This window comes from Melanotaenia boesemani, chromosome 8, assembly GCF_017639745.1.
Source record: "Melanotaenia boesemani isolate fMelBoe1 chromosome 8, fMelBoe1.pri, whole genome shotgun sequence".
NCBI lineage: Eukaryota > Metazoa > Chordata > Actinopteri > Atheriniformes > Melanotaeniidae > Melanotaenia > Melanotaenia boesemani.
The window spans coordinates 37,988,887-38,005,787 of NC_055689.1; the positions used below are offsets into that span (position 1 = coordinate 37,988,887).

At 44.6% G+C, this 16,901-nt stretch overlaps 1 protein-coding gene across 2 annotated transcripts in view; it reads left to right on the top strand.

Moving 5' to 3' along the window:
* The first annotated feature begins 5,233 nt into the window (after nucleotides 1–5,233).
* LOC121644720 (cadherin-7-like) overlaps nucleotides 5,234–16,901 on the top strand; it is a 40,085-nt gene continuing 28,417 nt past the window's right edge. For both annotated transcript variants that reach the window (XM_041992874.1, XM_041992875.1), the window contains exons 1-5: nucleotides 5,234–5,460; nucleotides 9,362–9,656; nucleotides 9,787–9,906; nucleotides 12,532–12,699; nucleotides 12,811–12,998. In XM_041992874.1, coding sequence (XP_041848808.1) covers nucleotides 5,299–5,460; nucleotides 9,362–9,656; nucleotides 9,787–9,906; nucleotides 12,532–12,699; nucleotides 12,811–12,998 — 933 coding nt within the window. In that variant the 5' untranslated portion in view covers nucleotides 5,234–5,298. The remainder of the gene's footprint in view (nucleotides 5,461–9,361; nucleotides 9,657–9,786; nucleotides 9,907–12,531; nucleotides 12,700–12,810; nucleotides 12,999–16,901) is intronic.

Sequence of the window (16,901 nt, forward strand, 5' to 3'; positions counted from 1 at the left end):
AATCCATTATTTCTGACATACAACACTCAGTCTGCACCAAACTGCACATATTTCACTTCAGTTCCATGCCGACCACATCTACATGTCCAGATGTTGTTATCTGGACATTGCTCAACACTGAATGGCAAGACGGTGGCGCCATGACAAAATTGGGTAAGACGCCATGACATCATTATTCAGTATAAATCCCTCAATTTTCATCCAATCACCATCACATTTACAGTGATTAATCAGGGTCTGCTCCTGATACATATGACTACTTCTGGTCTTGGCCTAAGCCCAGCCCACTTGACACAGGAAGTGCCTTTTTCAGACACCGGTGTCCTTCTCCTCAGGAGTGAATCTCACACACTCAAAAGTACTTAAGATCAGGTCAAACCCTTTCATCATACTAAAAACAAAACAAACAACAAACAAAAACTCAAGTCCCTTCGTCAAGCAAAACCATGGCGAATGGCGCCATGAAACAGGAAGTACTTGTAACTGACACAATGTTCTCCTGATCTCCACCAAACTAATAAATATAATCTATCAGCTCCAACCACTGCTTTGACTGACATCATGAAATGTGGCATATTTATATAACATGCCAGGACAAACAGAAAAGCCTCATCATGTCCTGATGTTGCCAATGCCATAGCCCCGCCCCCTAGGAACAGGAAGTCCCACCATTTTAACCCTTTAATACCTGTAAAACCAATTCAAACTCATTAATATCATCCTTCATGAACTCATGGTTTAAAATATGACTGACTTCTTGCATCATTGCGGTTAAAATGGCTTCCTGTGATGGTTATATCATATGCCATGAAACAGGAAGTGGCTCTTACCCTGCCATCAGTTGAACAATGGAAGTGATATTTTCCTGTTCTCATTAGAGTTCCAACTTGAACATGGTTCTACATGAAAAACGACTATAGAGCCACCCAGTGGCCATGTGCAATTCTCCTCATGATGAAATCATGCTCGGGTTTGTGAGAAATCAACACAGTTTGTAAGAAACAAGTTCATGAACGCCTCAGATATCATCACTGGTCAGACTGAGGTGCAATTTGACCCTATCATGAAGAAAATCCTCCCTTAATGCAGACAACCTCTGGAAGAATGGGCATACGGCTGCAGGCGAGAGTGGTCGTGCTGCAGGAGGGAGGTTGCCGGCTGATGGGGCGGTGCAATAGGCCGGAGCGGCACCAGAGGTGCGAGGGCCTTCATCACTGCTTGCTGCTTTAATTCCTTCTGTTTCTTTAAAAATCTGTTTTTAATTCATGTGTTATTGCTTCCTGCCCCCTACTATAATACTTTAATGTTTTATGTAAAGCACTTTGAAATGTCTACTACATGACATGTGACGTACAGATAAACCTGCCTTGACAGCCATAAACTGGTACTCCAGTTCTGGTCCTGGTTCTCCTATGTGGGCTCTGATGTTCCATCATGTTCTCATGGTTCAGGTTAAAAAAAAGTCTGGTTTTTATGTCTGGTTTTATTTTATTCATTTTCAAGTTTTTCTGTCATTTACTCTGTGTGTGTGTGTGTGTGTGTTTTGCCTGCAGCATTCACCTCCATTGTTGTGAACACCTGATCTCAGAAAGGCTGCGAGCCGTCAGAGATCCAGACACCTGAGCCTAAACATGAAGAGAATCTTCATCAGACTCCTCCCCCAGCCTAATGCTGATGCTGAAGATCCTCCTCCTCATCATCAGTCTGGGGGGAGGAGCAGAGTGCCCCCAGCCTCCATCCATCTCTCAGAGAGTCGAGGGCCTCTGACGGAGCCACATCTGAGCTGTTGCTGCCTTTATCTTCCTCATCATCATCAGTGTGATCACTGATCAGTAACCTGAACTCAGGTAAGCCTGGTGGCCTTCATCATAATGTGAGTATAACTGTGACAGGTCTGTGTAGCCTTGATTATCATCATCATGTGTGTGTAACCATATCAGGTGTGTGTAACTTTGATTATCATCATCATCATGTGTGTGTAACTGTGTATAATCCAGATGTGTCCTCTGCTTTACTGGAGCAGATTAACGAGATTAAGCAGTTTTATAATCAGATTATAACTCAGTAGAGAAAATCCTGTTAGTCTGAATCACTTTTTCATCATGTTTCATGTCGACTCGCTCACGTCCATTTTCATCACGTTTCATGCTGACATCCTCACGTGCTTGTTGTTTCGGGTCAACTCGCTCATGTCAACTTTCATCATGTTTCATGTCGACTCGCTCAAGTCAACTTTTATCATGTTTCATGCTGACATGCTCACATTCACTTTCATCATGTTTCATGCTGACATGTTCACGTGCACTTTCATCATGTTTCGGGTCGACTCGCTCACGTGCACTTTCATCATGTTTCATGTCGACTCGCTCACGTCCATTTTCATCACGTTTCATGCTGACATCCTCACGTGCACTTTCATGTTGTTTCGGGTCAACTCGCTCATGTCAACTTTCATCATGTTTCATGCTGACATGTTCACGTGTACTTTCATCATGTTTCGGGTCGACTCGCTCACGTGCACTTTCATCATGTTTCATGAAGACTCACTCACATGCACTTTCATCAATTTTCATATGAAGTCGTTCACGTGCACTTTCATCATGTTTTATGTTGACTCGCTCACTTGCACTTTCATCATGTTTTATGCTGACTCGCTCACGTGCACTTTCATCATGTTTCGGGTCGACTCGCTCACATCCATTTTCATCATGTTTCATGTCGACTCGCTCATGTCCAATTACATCATGTTTCATGCTGACATGTTCACGTGCACTTTCATCATGTTTCGAGTCGACTCGCTCACATGCACTTTCATCATGCTTCATGTAGACTTGCTCACGTGCACTTTCATCATGTTTCATGCTGACATGTTCACGTGCACTTTCATCATGTTTCGGGTCGACTCGCTCACATGCACTTTCATCATGTTTCATGTAGACTCGCTCACGTGCACTTTCATCATGTTTCATGTAGACTCGCTCACGTGCACTTTCATCATGTTTCATGTAGACTCGCTCACGTGCACTTTCATCATGTTTCGGGTCGACTCGCTCACATCCATTTTCATCATGTTTCATGTCGACTCGCTCATGTCCAATTACATCATGTTTCATGCTGACATACTCACGTGCACTTTTATCATATTTCGGTTCGACTCGCTCATGTGCACTTTCATCATGTTTCATGCTGACATGTTCACGTGCACTTTCATCATGTTTCGGGTCGACTCGCTCACATGCACTTTCATCATGTTTCATGTAGACTCGCTCACGTGTACTTTCATCATGTTTCATGTTGATTTGCTCACGTGCACTTTCATCATGTTTCATGTAGACTCGCTCACGTGCACTTTCATCATGTTTCATGCTGACATGTTCACGTGCACTTTCATCATGTTTCGGGTCGACTCGCTCATGTCCACTTTTGTCATGTTTCATGTCGACTCGCTCAAGTCAACTTTTATCATGTTTCATGCTGACATGCTCACATTCACTTTCATCATGTTTCATGCTGACATGTTCACGTGCACTTTCATCATGTTTCGGGTCGACTCGCTCACGTGCACTTTCATCATGTTTCATGTCGACTCGCTCACGTCCATTTTCATCACGTTTCATGCTGACATCCTCACGTGCACTTTCATGTTGTTTCGGGTCAACTCGCTCATGTCAACTTTCATCATGTTTCATGCTGACATGTTCACGTGTACTTTCATCATGTTTCGGGTCGACTCGCTCACGTGCACTTTCATCATGTTTCATATGAAGTCGTTCACGTGCACTTTCATCATGTTTTATGCTGACTCGCTCACGTGCACTTTCATCATGTTTCGGGTCGACTCGCTCACATCCATTTTCATCATGTTTCATGTCGACTCGCTCATGTCCAATTACATCATGTTTCATGCTGACATGTTCACGTGCACTTTCATCATGTTTCGAGTCGACTCGCTCACATGCACTTTCATCATGCTTCATGTAGACTTGCTCACGTGCACTTTCATCATGTTTCATGCTGACATGTTCACGTGCACTTTCATCATGTTTCGGGTCGACTCGCTCACATGCACTTTCATCATGTTTCATGTAGACTCGCTCACGTGCACTTTCATCATGTTTCATGTAGACTCGCTCACGTGCACTTTCATCATGTTTCATGTAGACTCGCTCACGTGCACTTTCATCATGTTTCGGGTCGACTCGCTCACATCCATTTTCATCATGTTTCATGTCGACTCGCTCATGTCCAATTACATCATGTTTCATGCTGACATACTCACGTGCACTTTTATCATATTTCGGTTCGACTCGCTCATGTGCACTTTCATCATGTTTCATGCTGACATGTTCACGTGCACTTTCATCATGTTTCGGGTCGACTCGCTCACATGCACTTTCATCATGTTTCATGTAGACTCGCTCACGTGTACTTTCATCATGTTTCATGTTGATTTGCTCACGTGCACTTTCATCATGTTTCATGTAGACTCGCTCACGTGCACTTTCATCATGTTTCATGCTGACATGTTCACGTGCACTTTCATCATGTTTCGGGTCGACTCGCTCATGTCCACTTTCGTCATGTTTCATGTCGACTCGCTCAAGTCAACTTTTATCATGTTTCATGCTGACATGCTAACGTTCACTTTCATCATGTTTCATGTCGACTTGCTCACGTGCACTTTCATCATGTTTCGGGTCGACTCGCTCACATGCACTTTCATCATGTTTCATGTAGACTCGCTCGCTTCCATTTTCATCGTTTTTCATGTCGACTTCCTCACGTGCACTTCTATCATGTTTCATGTCGACTCGCTCACATGCACTTTCATCATGTTTCATGTAGACTCACTCACTTTAATGATTTTTAACGGCAACATCATTTGTCACGCTGACACGCTTACTTTCATCACGTCCACTTTCATCACGCCTACTTTCACCTTAGTTCAGGTTGACATGCTCATCAATATGTCATATCTTCCCCCTGCCAAGTCCTTAATCTGGAACTGTCCTCCTAACTTCTCATTGATCATTAGTTCATATGTGTGATCTCTGTCAGATATATTAGACGCTTATCGGTTCCTTTGCTGTCCTCTTTTTGTCTTCTAGGATCTGACTGGACTTCTCAGTGGACAGTTCTGTCATTCTGGACATTGAACTTCTTGGACAATCTTTTAGGGTTTTAGGGTAGGGTGGGTGGGGGTTTGGGTCCGCCTCTCTAGGCATGAACTCTGCCTGTCTTCTGAGCGTGCTCTGTTTGACTGTCCTGCCCGTGTGGGAGGAGCCATGTTACGGAAGGATGATCCTGAACTCCATCAGGCTCCATCAGGTATCAGGTAGAGAAGAAAAGGGAGGAGGAGCTGAACCTAAACCACAGATGAGGAGAAGGAGGAGCTGGGTCTGGAACCAGTTCTTTGTCCTGGAGGAGATCACAGGAGATGAGCCTCAGTACATCGGAAAGGTATAACTGAGAGATTTTTAGCAGCTGGTTTCCTTACCTTTGTCAACAACTCGTTTATTAGTTTGTTCCATCTCTTCAGTTTTTGCTAACAACCAAGATCTGTGATTTTGTTCTGGACATGTCCAAAGGCAACAACAAATTTACTTTACAACAATGAAAGGGACACAAAATGGTCTCATGAAATAAGTGGTTCTTTGTTACAAACAAACAGAAGCTGGTTGATTTCTGGTTAAGCCTACTGGTCTGGTTTGTGGTTTAGGCTACTGGACTGACTGGTTTGTGGTTAAGGCTACTGGTCAGACTAGTTTGTGGATTACGCTACTGGACTGACTGGTTTGTGGTTTAGGCTACTGGACTGACTGATTTTTGGTTGCGGCTACTGGTCTGACTGGTTTGTTCATTAAGCTAATGGGCTGAATGGTTTTTGGTTTAGGCTACTGGGCTGACTGGTTTGTGGTTTAGGCTACTGGACTAACTGGTTTGTTCATTAGGCTACTTGTCTGACTGGTTTGTGGTTTAGGCTACTGGTCTGACTGCTTTGTGGATTAGGCTACTGGACTAACTGGTTTGTTCATTAGGCTACTTGTCTGACTGGTTTGTGGTTTAGGCTACTGGTCTGACTGGTTTGTGCATTACGCTATAGGTCTCACTGGTTTGTGGTTTAAGCTACTGGACTGACTGGTTTGTGGATTAGGCTACTGGTCTGACTGGTTTGTGGTTTAGTTTGTGGTTTAGGAGTCCCCCAGGGGTCAGTCCTTGGACCTCTTCTGTTCAACTTGTATATGCTCCCTTTGGGTAAAATATTACAAAACTATAGCATTAATTATCAAAGTTATGCAGATGATACACAACTTTATGTGTCTCTGTCACCAGATGACTGCAGTCCAATAGACTTAATGTGTCAGTGTCTGGAGCAAATAAACACCTGGATGAGGGAGAATTTCCTACAATTAAATGAAGACAAAACTGAGATTATTCTGTTTGGTAGCAAAGAGAAGAGGGTCAGCATTGGCAAACACCTGGAGACTCGGGCTCTTAAAATTACCAACCAAGTTCGTAACCTGGGAGTGTTGATAGACTCAGATCTGACTTTCAGCAGCCATATCAAAGCTGTCACTAAGACAGCTTTTTACCAGCTCAGAAACATCAACAGAATTAAAAGTTTAGTCTCCCAGAAAGACCAAGAGAAACTCATCCATGCATTCATCTCCAGTAGACTGGATTACTGTAATGGTCTTTTAACAGGACTTCCTAAAAAGAGCATTAAACATCTGCAGCTCATCCAGAACGCTGCTGCTAGAGTTTTAACCAGGACTAAGAGATCTGAACACATCACACCAGTTTTAAAATCTTTACACTGGCTTCCAGTCAGTCACAGAATAGATTTTAAAACCCTTCTGATCATTTACAAATCCCAGAATGGTTTAGGCCCAGAATACATCTGTGATATGTTCAGAGAATATAAACCTAGCAGAGCTCTTAGATCCAAAGACTCTGGTCAACTAGTCCAGGCCAGAGTCCAGACTAAACATGGAGAAGCAGCATTTAGCTGTTATGCTGCAAACAAATGGAACAAACTGCCAGTGGAGATTAAACTTTCCCCAAATGTAGACATTTTTAAATCCAGGTTAAAAACTTTTCTTTTCTCATGCGCCTATGCATGAAATCTGCACGGTAACTTTTTTTTAACTTATCTTGCTTTTAATCATTTTAATGTAATTTATTATTTTATTGTGATTATGTGTTGATGCCTTTTACTATTCTAAATATCTGTAATGTCTTTGTTTTATGTAAAGCACTTTGAATTGTCCTGTACATGAAATGTGCTATACAAATAAACTGCCTTGCCTTGCCTTGCCTTGCCTAGGCTATTTGTCTCACTGGTTTGTGGTTTAGGCTACTGGACTGATTGGTTTGTGGATTAAGCTACTGGTCTGAGTGATTTTTGGTTTAGGCTTCTGGACTGACTGGTATTTGGTTTAGGCTACTGGACTGACTGGTTTGTGGATTAGGCTACTGGTCTGACTGGTTTGTTCATTAGGCTTATGGTCTGACTGGTTTGCTGTTTAGGCTACTGGTCTCACTAGTTTGTGCACTATGCTACTAGGCTGACTGGTTTTTGATTTAGGCTACTGGACTGATTGGTTTGTTCATTAGGCCACTGGACTGACTGGTTTGTGGATTAGGCTGCTGGTCTGACTGGTTTGTTTATTACGCTTGTGGTCTGACTGGTTTATGGTTTAGTCTACCGGACTGACTGGTTTGTGGTTTAACCTGCTGGTCTGACTGGTTTGTTCATTAGGCCACTGGACTGACTGGTTTGTGGATTACGCTTGTGGTCTGACTGGTTTATGGTTTAGTCTACCGTACTGACTGGTTTGTGGTTTAACCTGCTGGAATGATTGGGTTTTGGTTTAGGCTACTGGACCGACTGGTTTGTTCATTAGTCTACTGGACTGACTAGTTTGTGGTTTAGTCTGCTGGACTGACTGGTTTGTGGATTAGTCTACTTGACTGACTGGTTTGTGGATTACGCTTGTGGTCTGCCTTGTTTATGGATTAGGCTACTGGTCTGACTGGTTTGTGCACTATGCTACTAGGCTGACTGGTTTTTTATTTAGGCTACTGGACTGACTGGTTTGTGGTTAAGGCTATTTGTCTCATTGGTTTGTGGTTTAGGCTACTGGACTGACTGGTTTGTTCATTAGTCTACTGGACTGACTAGGTTGTGGTTTAGTCTGCTGGACTGACTGGTTTGTGGATTAGTCTACTTGACTGACTGGTTTGTGGATTACGCTACTGGTCTGCCTTGTTTATGGATTAGGCTACTGGTCTGACTGGTTTGTGCACTATGCTACTAGGCTGACTGGTTTTTGATTTAGGCTACTGGACTGACTGGTTTGTGGTTTAGGCTATTTGTCTCACTGGTTTGTGGTTTAGGCTACTGGACTGACTGGTTTGTTCATTAGTCTACTGGACTGACTAGTTTGTGGTTTAGTCTGCTGGACTGACTGGTTTGTGGATTAGTCTACTTGACTGACTGGTTTGTGGATTACGCTACTGGTCTGCCTTGTTTATGGATTAGGCTACTGGTCTGACTGGTTTGTGCACTATGCTACTAGGCTGACTGGTTTTTGATTTAGGCTACTGGACTGACTGGTTTGTGGTTTAGGCTATTTGTCTCACTGGTTTGTGGTTTAGGCTACTGGTCTCACTAGTTTGTGGATTAAGCTACTGGTCTGACTGGTTTTTGGTTTAGGCTTTTGGATTGACTTGTTTGTGGATTAGGCTACTGGTCTCACTGGTTTATTCGTTAGGCCACTGGTCTGACTGGTTTTATGTTTAGTCTACTGGACTGAGTGGTTTTTGGTTTAGTCTGCTGGACTGACTGGTTTGTGGATTAGTCTACTTGACTGACTGGTTTGTGGATTACGCTACTGGTCTGCCTTGTTTATGGATTAGGCTACTGGTCTGACTGGTTTGTGCACTATGCTACTAGGCTGACTGGTTTTTGATTTAGGCTACTGGACTGACTGGTTTGTGGTTTAGGCTATTTGTCTCACTGGTTTGTGGTTTAGGCTACTGGACTGACTGGTTTGTTCATTAGTCTACTGGACTGACTAGTTTGTGGTTTAGTCTGCTGGACTGACTGGTATTTGGTTTAGGCTACTGGACTGACTGGTTTGTGGATTAGGCTACTGGTCTGACTGGTTTGTTCATTAAGCTAATGGTCTGACTGGTTTTTGGTTTAGGCTACTGGACTGACTGGTTTTTGGTTTAGGCTACTGGACTGACTGGTTTGTGGTATAGACTACTGGTCTGACTGGTTAGTGTTTTTTTGCCACTGGTCTAAATGGTTTTTGGTTGACCCTACCAGGTTATTATTTTTTTCTCCCTTCAGCTCCACTCTGACATGGATAAAGGTGATGGTCGGGTGAAGTACTTACTGAGTGGTGAAGGAGCAACTTCTATCTTCACCATCAATGAGGACACTGGAGACATCCATGCTATTAAGAGGCTGGACCGAGAACAGCAGGCTTACTACATACTGGGAGCTCAGGCTCGAGACCGCAACACCAACCAGCTGCTGGAACCAGAATCCCAGTTCATCATCAAGGTCCAAGACATCAACGACAATGCTCCAAAGTTCTTGGACGGCCCGTACATTGCACACGTACCTGAGAGGTCTCCTGTAGGTAGGTCTGGATGTGGAACTGCTTTCATCTGCAGCTCTGCTCATCAGCAGGAAAAAGTTTCACGCCTGTGGGGAAAGTCTGGTTCTGAAGTTGAAACCTGTATGTTTTTTTTTTGTTTGTTTTCCTGAAGGTAGTTCAGTGGTAACAGTAAGAGCAACAGATGCTGATGATCCGACATATGGAAACTCTGCCAGACTAGTTTACAGCATCCTGCATGGTCAGCCGTATTTCTCTGTGGAAACAAAGACAGGTGAGACCATACCTGACCACTTAGCCACTTAGCCCACAGGTACCTTTCAGCTGCCTCAGGAGTCCCACCGATCCCTCACCACTGGTGTCCACCACTAAATAAGCTCTGCCGGAGATGGGAGTTGAAACTCTTTCTGACAGGGGACACTGCCAGACGTTCCCAGCAGACCCTCACAACACGCTTGGGTCTGCCAGGCCTGACCGGCATCCTCCCCCACCATCTGAGCCAACTGGTGGTGATCAGTTGACAGCTCCGTCTCTTTGTTCACCCAAGTGCACAAGTCTGATGATGCAACTACAAAGTCGATCATCGAACTGCGGCCTAGAGTGTCCTGGTGCCAAGTCCACATGTGGACACTCTTATGCCTGAATATGGTATTCGTTATGGACCCTAACACCAGCACCAGGTTCAGATCAGGGGACTGTTCCACCCTCCAGGTCTCACTGTCATTGCCACTGAAGTCCCCCAGCAGAAAGAGGGACTCCCCAGAAAGAGTGCTCTCCAACACTGTTCAAATACAGTACTCTAAACCGGTGGGTACTCTGAACCGCTGTTCAGTGCATGAGCACAAACAACAGTCAGGACCCGTTGCCTTTGCAGCCGAGGACTGGACCAACAGGGTCTCCACCTTTGACCACCACCTAGTTGAAAGCAAAACTGACCTCAGTTTTCCTCCACACAGGTGGTGAACCCACTTGGAGGTAGCAACCTGTGGTTTTTCACAGCTTGTGCTGACTGATCCCCAGTTGTCAAGGCTCAGCTACCAGGCAGTCTCCCTGCTCCTAGTGATGTAGCTGGTTGTAATGTCAATCCACTGAGGTGTTTGAATTGCTAGTCTGACCTCTCCCTGAGACCACTTTGCCTTGGGAGATCCCATCTGGGGTTGATGCCCTGGAAAACACAGCCCTCAGGTTCATGGAGGGACAGAATATATTTTAAAACCTTTCTGATTGTTTACAAATCTCAGAATGGTTTAGGCCCAGAATACATCTGTGATATGTTCAGATAATATAAACCTAGCAGAGCTCTTAGATCCAAAGACTCTGGTCAACTAGTCCAAGCCAGAGCCCAGACTAAACATGGAGAAGCAGCATTTAGCTGTTTTGCTGCAAACAAATGGAACAAACTGCCAGTGGAGATTAAACTTTCCCCAATGTAGACATTTTTATATCCAGGTTAAAAACATTTCTTTTCTCATGCGCCTATGCATGAAATCTGCATGTTAACTTTTTAACTTATCTTGCTTTTAATCATTTTAATGTAATTTATTATTTTATTGTGATTATGTGTTGAAGCCTTTTACTGTTTCTAAATATCTGTAATGTCTTTGTTTTATGTAAAGCACTTTGAATTGTCCTGTACATGAAATGTGTTGTACAAATAAACTGCCTTGCCTTGTCAGACTGACAATGTTTGGTAAAGCCAACCCTCAGCTCTGCTCCTGTAAACACTTGTGACTGGGATATGATCAAACCTTCAGAAAGGAAAAACCAAGCAGAGTTGTTCCCATGTGGAAGCATGATTTTCATCATGCTGGTCCATGACCACCAGAGCGTGCCCCCATCATGGATATTGGGTGGGTCCTCCTCTTCCCACACATCAGATTTAAAGTGATTAACACGGATTAAAAATGTTATCCTTTCATGGAAGAGACGGGATTATTCCAGCTCACAGATCAGCTGCAGCCTGAACTGACACCATGTATCACAGAACAGGTGAACACAGATGTTGGCCAAATCAGCACACACCTGTTTACGCAGGTACACAGCACACCTGATCCAGTCCAGATCCAGTCCTGATCCAGTCTACTACCAGTCCAGATACAGTCCTGAGACAGTCCAGTTCCAGTCCAGATCCAGTCCTGACACAGACCTGATCCAGTCCAGTTCCAGTCCTGAGATAGTCCAGTTCCATTAAAGTTTCAGCACAGTTCCAGTCCACATCCAATCCAGATCCAGTCCTGATACAGTCCTGATCAAGTCCAGTTCCAGTCCTGAAACAGTCCAGTTCCAGTCCTGACCCAGACCTGATCTAGTCCAGTTCCAGTCCTGAGACAGTCCAGTTCCAGTAAAGTTTCAGCACAGTTCCAGTCCTCATCCAATCCACATTCAGTCCAGATACAGTCCAGATCCAGTCCAGTCCAGATCCAGTTCCAGTCTTGAGACAGTCCAGTTCCAGTCCTGGGACATTCCAGTTCCAGTCCTGGGACATTCCAGTTGCAGTAAAGTTTTAGTTCAGTTCCAGTTCAGATCCAGTTCATATCCAGTCCTGACCCAGACCTGAGCCTGTCCAGATCCCCTCCTGACCCAGCCTCAGGTCTCAGATCCTGGGCCAGGTCCTTCAAGGATCATAAGGTCCAGGTTTCCTGGATAAGGTCTTTGATGGTAAAGGTCTTGGGTCCCGGATCAGGATCTTCACTGGACTTTATGGTATTTCTTTACTTTCAGAATGAATGCACATGTTTGCTCAGTGAATTAGGGGCGGGGCTTGTGTCTGATCTGTCCTCTGATTAGTCAGGCCTCACTGACTGGACCAGTACAGCTGATGGTACATGTGGTAACTCTTATGGTATCATCCAGGTTATTCTGTGATGTCATCATCCTGGATCTTTAACCTGTCTTCCAGGTGTGGTGCGGACAGCTCTACCTGAGCTGGACCGAGAGGCTCAGGATCACTACCTGGTGGTGATCCAGGCCAAAGACATGATGGGTCAGATGGGGGGCTTGTCTGGGACCACTTCCATCATGGTGACTCTGACCGACGTGAACGACAATCCGCCTCTCTTCCCCCGCAGTGAGTCTGACCTTTACTGATGACATCATACAAACGGTGCAGCCATACAATCAATGAAATGATCAGAAGATCCTGAATCAGACCCTGTACTATTGTCCATGTCCTCCACAGAGAGTTATCAGTTCACAGTTCCAGAATCGGTTCTGGTGTCATCTGTGGTGGCAAAGGTCAAAGCTGTGGATCTGGATTTAGGTTCTAACGCTGAGGTGGACTACAGGATCCTCGATGGAGACGGACTCGGAATCTTCAGGATCTCCACTGAACCAAACTCGCAGGAAGGACTGATCACCCTACACAAGGTTACACCACAGACATGATCTTTTCAGGTTCTGGATCAGATCCAGATCCACACAAGACCACGTGTTGCTTGTAGGGCAAGGCAAGGTGATGCAAGGCGGGGCTAGTTAAGGTGAGGCAAGGTGAGGCGGAGCTAGGTGAGGCAAGGCGGGGCTAGTTAAGGTGAGGCAAGGTGAGGCGGAGCTAGGTGAGGCAAGGTGGGGCTAGTTGAGGTGAGGTAAGGCAAGGACAGACTGATTCAGAGTTTAGCTGCTGGGACCTGAACCGTTTTCACTGGGAGTCTTCCGGCTCTGATCCGGAGTTTAGCTGCTGGGACTTTATCTGCTTGACGGATCATTGTATTAGCGATCCCAGCTGTGAACCAGGTCAGTGCTCCATCCCAGAGGACTGTCCCTGCTTCCCTGCAGCTGCTGGCAGCATCATGAACTCAGACTGCTTCCAAAATAAAAATAGAGTCCAGGGAGGAATCTTCTGAGGACATCTTTGTTTCTGACCACCACTGTGACATTTTTAATTTATCCATAACTGTGACATGGTCTTCAGCCCACCACGAGGTCTGCTCTCGCTTTTTAAACTCCTTTACTGCCACCACGTTTTCTGAGGCTTTCGATTTATTTTTATCCCTTTAAAGTGATGTAGGTATTCTAACAGATCATTTTAATGAGCATTGCCTTTTTATGTTAGACGATATTTGTCCTTTCACAGTAAACTCAGGACCAGCTGTACAGTCCTTGCCATGGGTAATGATGACATGCACTATTTAAAGCGTTCCTGCAGAACAAAACTCATTTACAAGTTCGGTTATTAAAGGATCTCTTAGCATCTGTGATGGCCATCCATACATCCCACCAGCAGTATATTTCCACTTTAACTGTATTTTTGTCATTTCCCAGCTTGGGATTAATAAAGTATCTATCCATCTATATTTGCAGCCATAAGTGTAAACACCACATTAAATCCCCCTAAAAGCCCCAGTCTTCCAAGGTTAAATACACTTAGCTCTGTAAGGTAGTGATGTTACCTCGAGTAATGAGCATTGTTCCGATATGTTGGCTCAGCATGACAAAAGTCACGTGACGGTATGACGTATGCGTGTCGAGCTGCTTCCGGGGATTCAAAGGGACTGAATTTGTTAGTCAGTCGATGCTTGAAAATGGACAGAAGGAAAGCCTCGTCAGATGATGTTAGCTTTCAGGAATCAAACGTCTGCCCAAGACACTGTTACCATGGTAACTGCTAAACAAGCTTGGAGAGCATGATAATGGAGTGGGCAGTGCCTTTAGCTGGTAGGCTGTAGTTCCCTTTCTTTATATTGTTGTTACTTAAATAGCCTTGGAAAAGCAGACTTTAAAGTTAAACACATGATCTTGATCCGGATGCATCGGAGGAAACGTCTCGGAGAACCATAACCTGCCGAGCTGCTTTCCCATCACCATCAGCAGAGTTTTAATGACTTCAACGTTGCTTAACTTTAATTCTTGTTTCTTTTAGGTGCATCCTCTCCAACGCTGCAGCGGTAGTGAGCCAGAAGAGAAGCAGACTAGAGGCTGACATTTTTTGAGGAATCCCATGGGTCATGGATGGGATGGGAGTCAGTTTTACTGTGAGTCATGTGATTGGGACGGTACAGGATAAAAAGCTAACGGGAGCAGGAACCAAACGAAAACAAAAGAAAGAAAAAAAAGACAGGTGCCGCCATTTTGTAGTTTTTGCTCAGCCTACACTGTAACCAAGTTAAATAAGAACTACACTACCCAGAAGCCAACGCTGCTTTCCATAAATTGAATGTGTGATAGAAAGTGATCAGACGGCCACCCAGCTTGTTAACGCTGTCACTCAGTTTCTCTCTCTGGTCTGCAGCTGTTCCTCTCGGTATGAAACCAACATAACACACAAATGCAAGTGAAAGAAAGTCTGCTTTTATAAGTTTTAACAGATTGATTACAGCACAGCGTCGTCCCATCAGGTGATCGTCTGTCAGGAACGGTTTATAAGGTACTGCTACGATGCTAGCTGCTCAGTAATCTGTACGGTAACTCCTGAATGAAAGCAGACCACTTTCATAGATTCTGCATTTTATTGACAAGAAATGTACTGAAATCAATTAAAAAGCCGTGATCAGTGGAAATGAAACTGTAATAGTTTCTGAATGCAGCACCTCTGCAGCTGCCAGTGATCCGTGTTATGTCGGTTTTATACTGAGAGGAACAGCCGCTGCTTCCCTGCTGGAACTGAAATAAGAAAAGGAATGGAGTTAGCAAACACCCGCGGAGAAACCCATGTGGGAAAAAGAGATTTACAACAGAAAGTCAGGTTGGTGGAACTGGTTAGAGAAGGCCACATATTAATAAACTCCACGAGAGTCGAGTGCGACGGTTTTTAACACTGTATGCCTCCAATAAAACGTTTAGTTAATGAGTAAAATACAACTTTATATGTTCTGTTTGGGTTTACTTAACTTTGGTGGACATGCTGTGAACCAAGGGTGTCCAAGTTCGGTCCTCAAGATCTACCATCCTGCAACTTTTAGATGCAATTCTGCTCCACTTGAACCAGATGTCATCTGCATGTCCTTCAGCTCTGCAGAGGCATTTGATTCAGGTGTGTTGGAGAAGGGTTGCATCTAAAATTTGCAGGGTAGCAGATCTCGAGGACCGGACTTGGGCACAACTGGTGTGAACCATGTACTTGTACTTGTTATTCCCTTTTTTTATTGTAACTAACCTTCATAAAAAAAAGGAAAAGCTAGAAACACTTACCAGCTAGTCTTTAAAAGAAGGATGAGAACATTAATTAAATTCAATGCATTGCCTAAAGACTAAATAAATTTTATAAAGTGGGAACAGGAGCCATTCTAAACGGGAGAGGGATGGATCGGGAATAATTTTATCAGGAATGGGGCGGGACAGGTTTTTTTTCTGTGGGAGTGGGGTGGGACAGGAGTGAAAATCCACTCCCATGTCAACCTCTAGAGCAGACTATAGCCGAAAATTACTGAGAAAATACTTTTCTAAAGAAAAATCCACGACTCTTCACCAAGTCGCACAGCGTTTGTCTTAGAATGAATTTTAATACAGCTGCATGAAGTCAGTCCCACCATCACCCCGCTGCACCTTCCCTCATACGCTCCGTCCCCCTGGCTGCGAGTAGCTACTACTGTCATTAAAGATGGTCAGCTTTAAACCACACCGTCCCCTAAACCAGTGCTACCTGCGGCCTGTCATCGTTTCTATGAGCAACAGAAGCAGATGTGAACATCTGGCAGGAAACATTTCCTTTATTCAGCACTGAGATGAGACGACGTGCAGGGAGGAAGCCATGTCAACGCCTTCCCTCTGATGCATCACACGCCCACAGCCAGCAGAGGGTGATCTTTCACCGTGTTTCCACAGTTTCAGGCAGTCGTGTCAGAGCTGACTCATGTTTCATAAACCTCGGTCTCAGCTTCCCAACCCTAAGGTCAATTATGTTTGTATATCACGCTTCTTTTCTTGGGGTTACCCAGAACGGTTCAGGCCCAGAATCCATCTGTGATATGTTCAGAGAATAGACCAGGGTCCAGACCAGAGTCCAGACCAGAGACCAGACCAGAGTCCAGGCCAGAGTCCAGGCCAGAGTCTGGGCCAGAGTCCAGGCCAGAGTCTGGGCCAGAGACCAGACCAGAGTCCAGGCCAGAGTCCAGGCCAGAGTCCAGGCCAGAGGCAAGACCAGAGTCCAGGCCAGAGACCAGACCAGAGTCCAGACCAGAGGCCAGACTAAACATGGAGAAGCAGCATTTAGTTGTTTTGCTGAAAACAAGTGGAACAAACTGCCAGTGGAGATTAAACTTTCACCAAATGTTTTAAATCCAGGTTAAAACTTTTCTCGTGTCTTTACATGAAATCTGCACATTAACTTTTTAACTT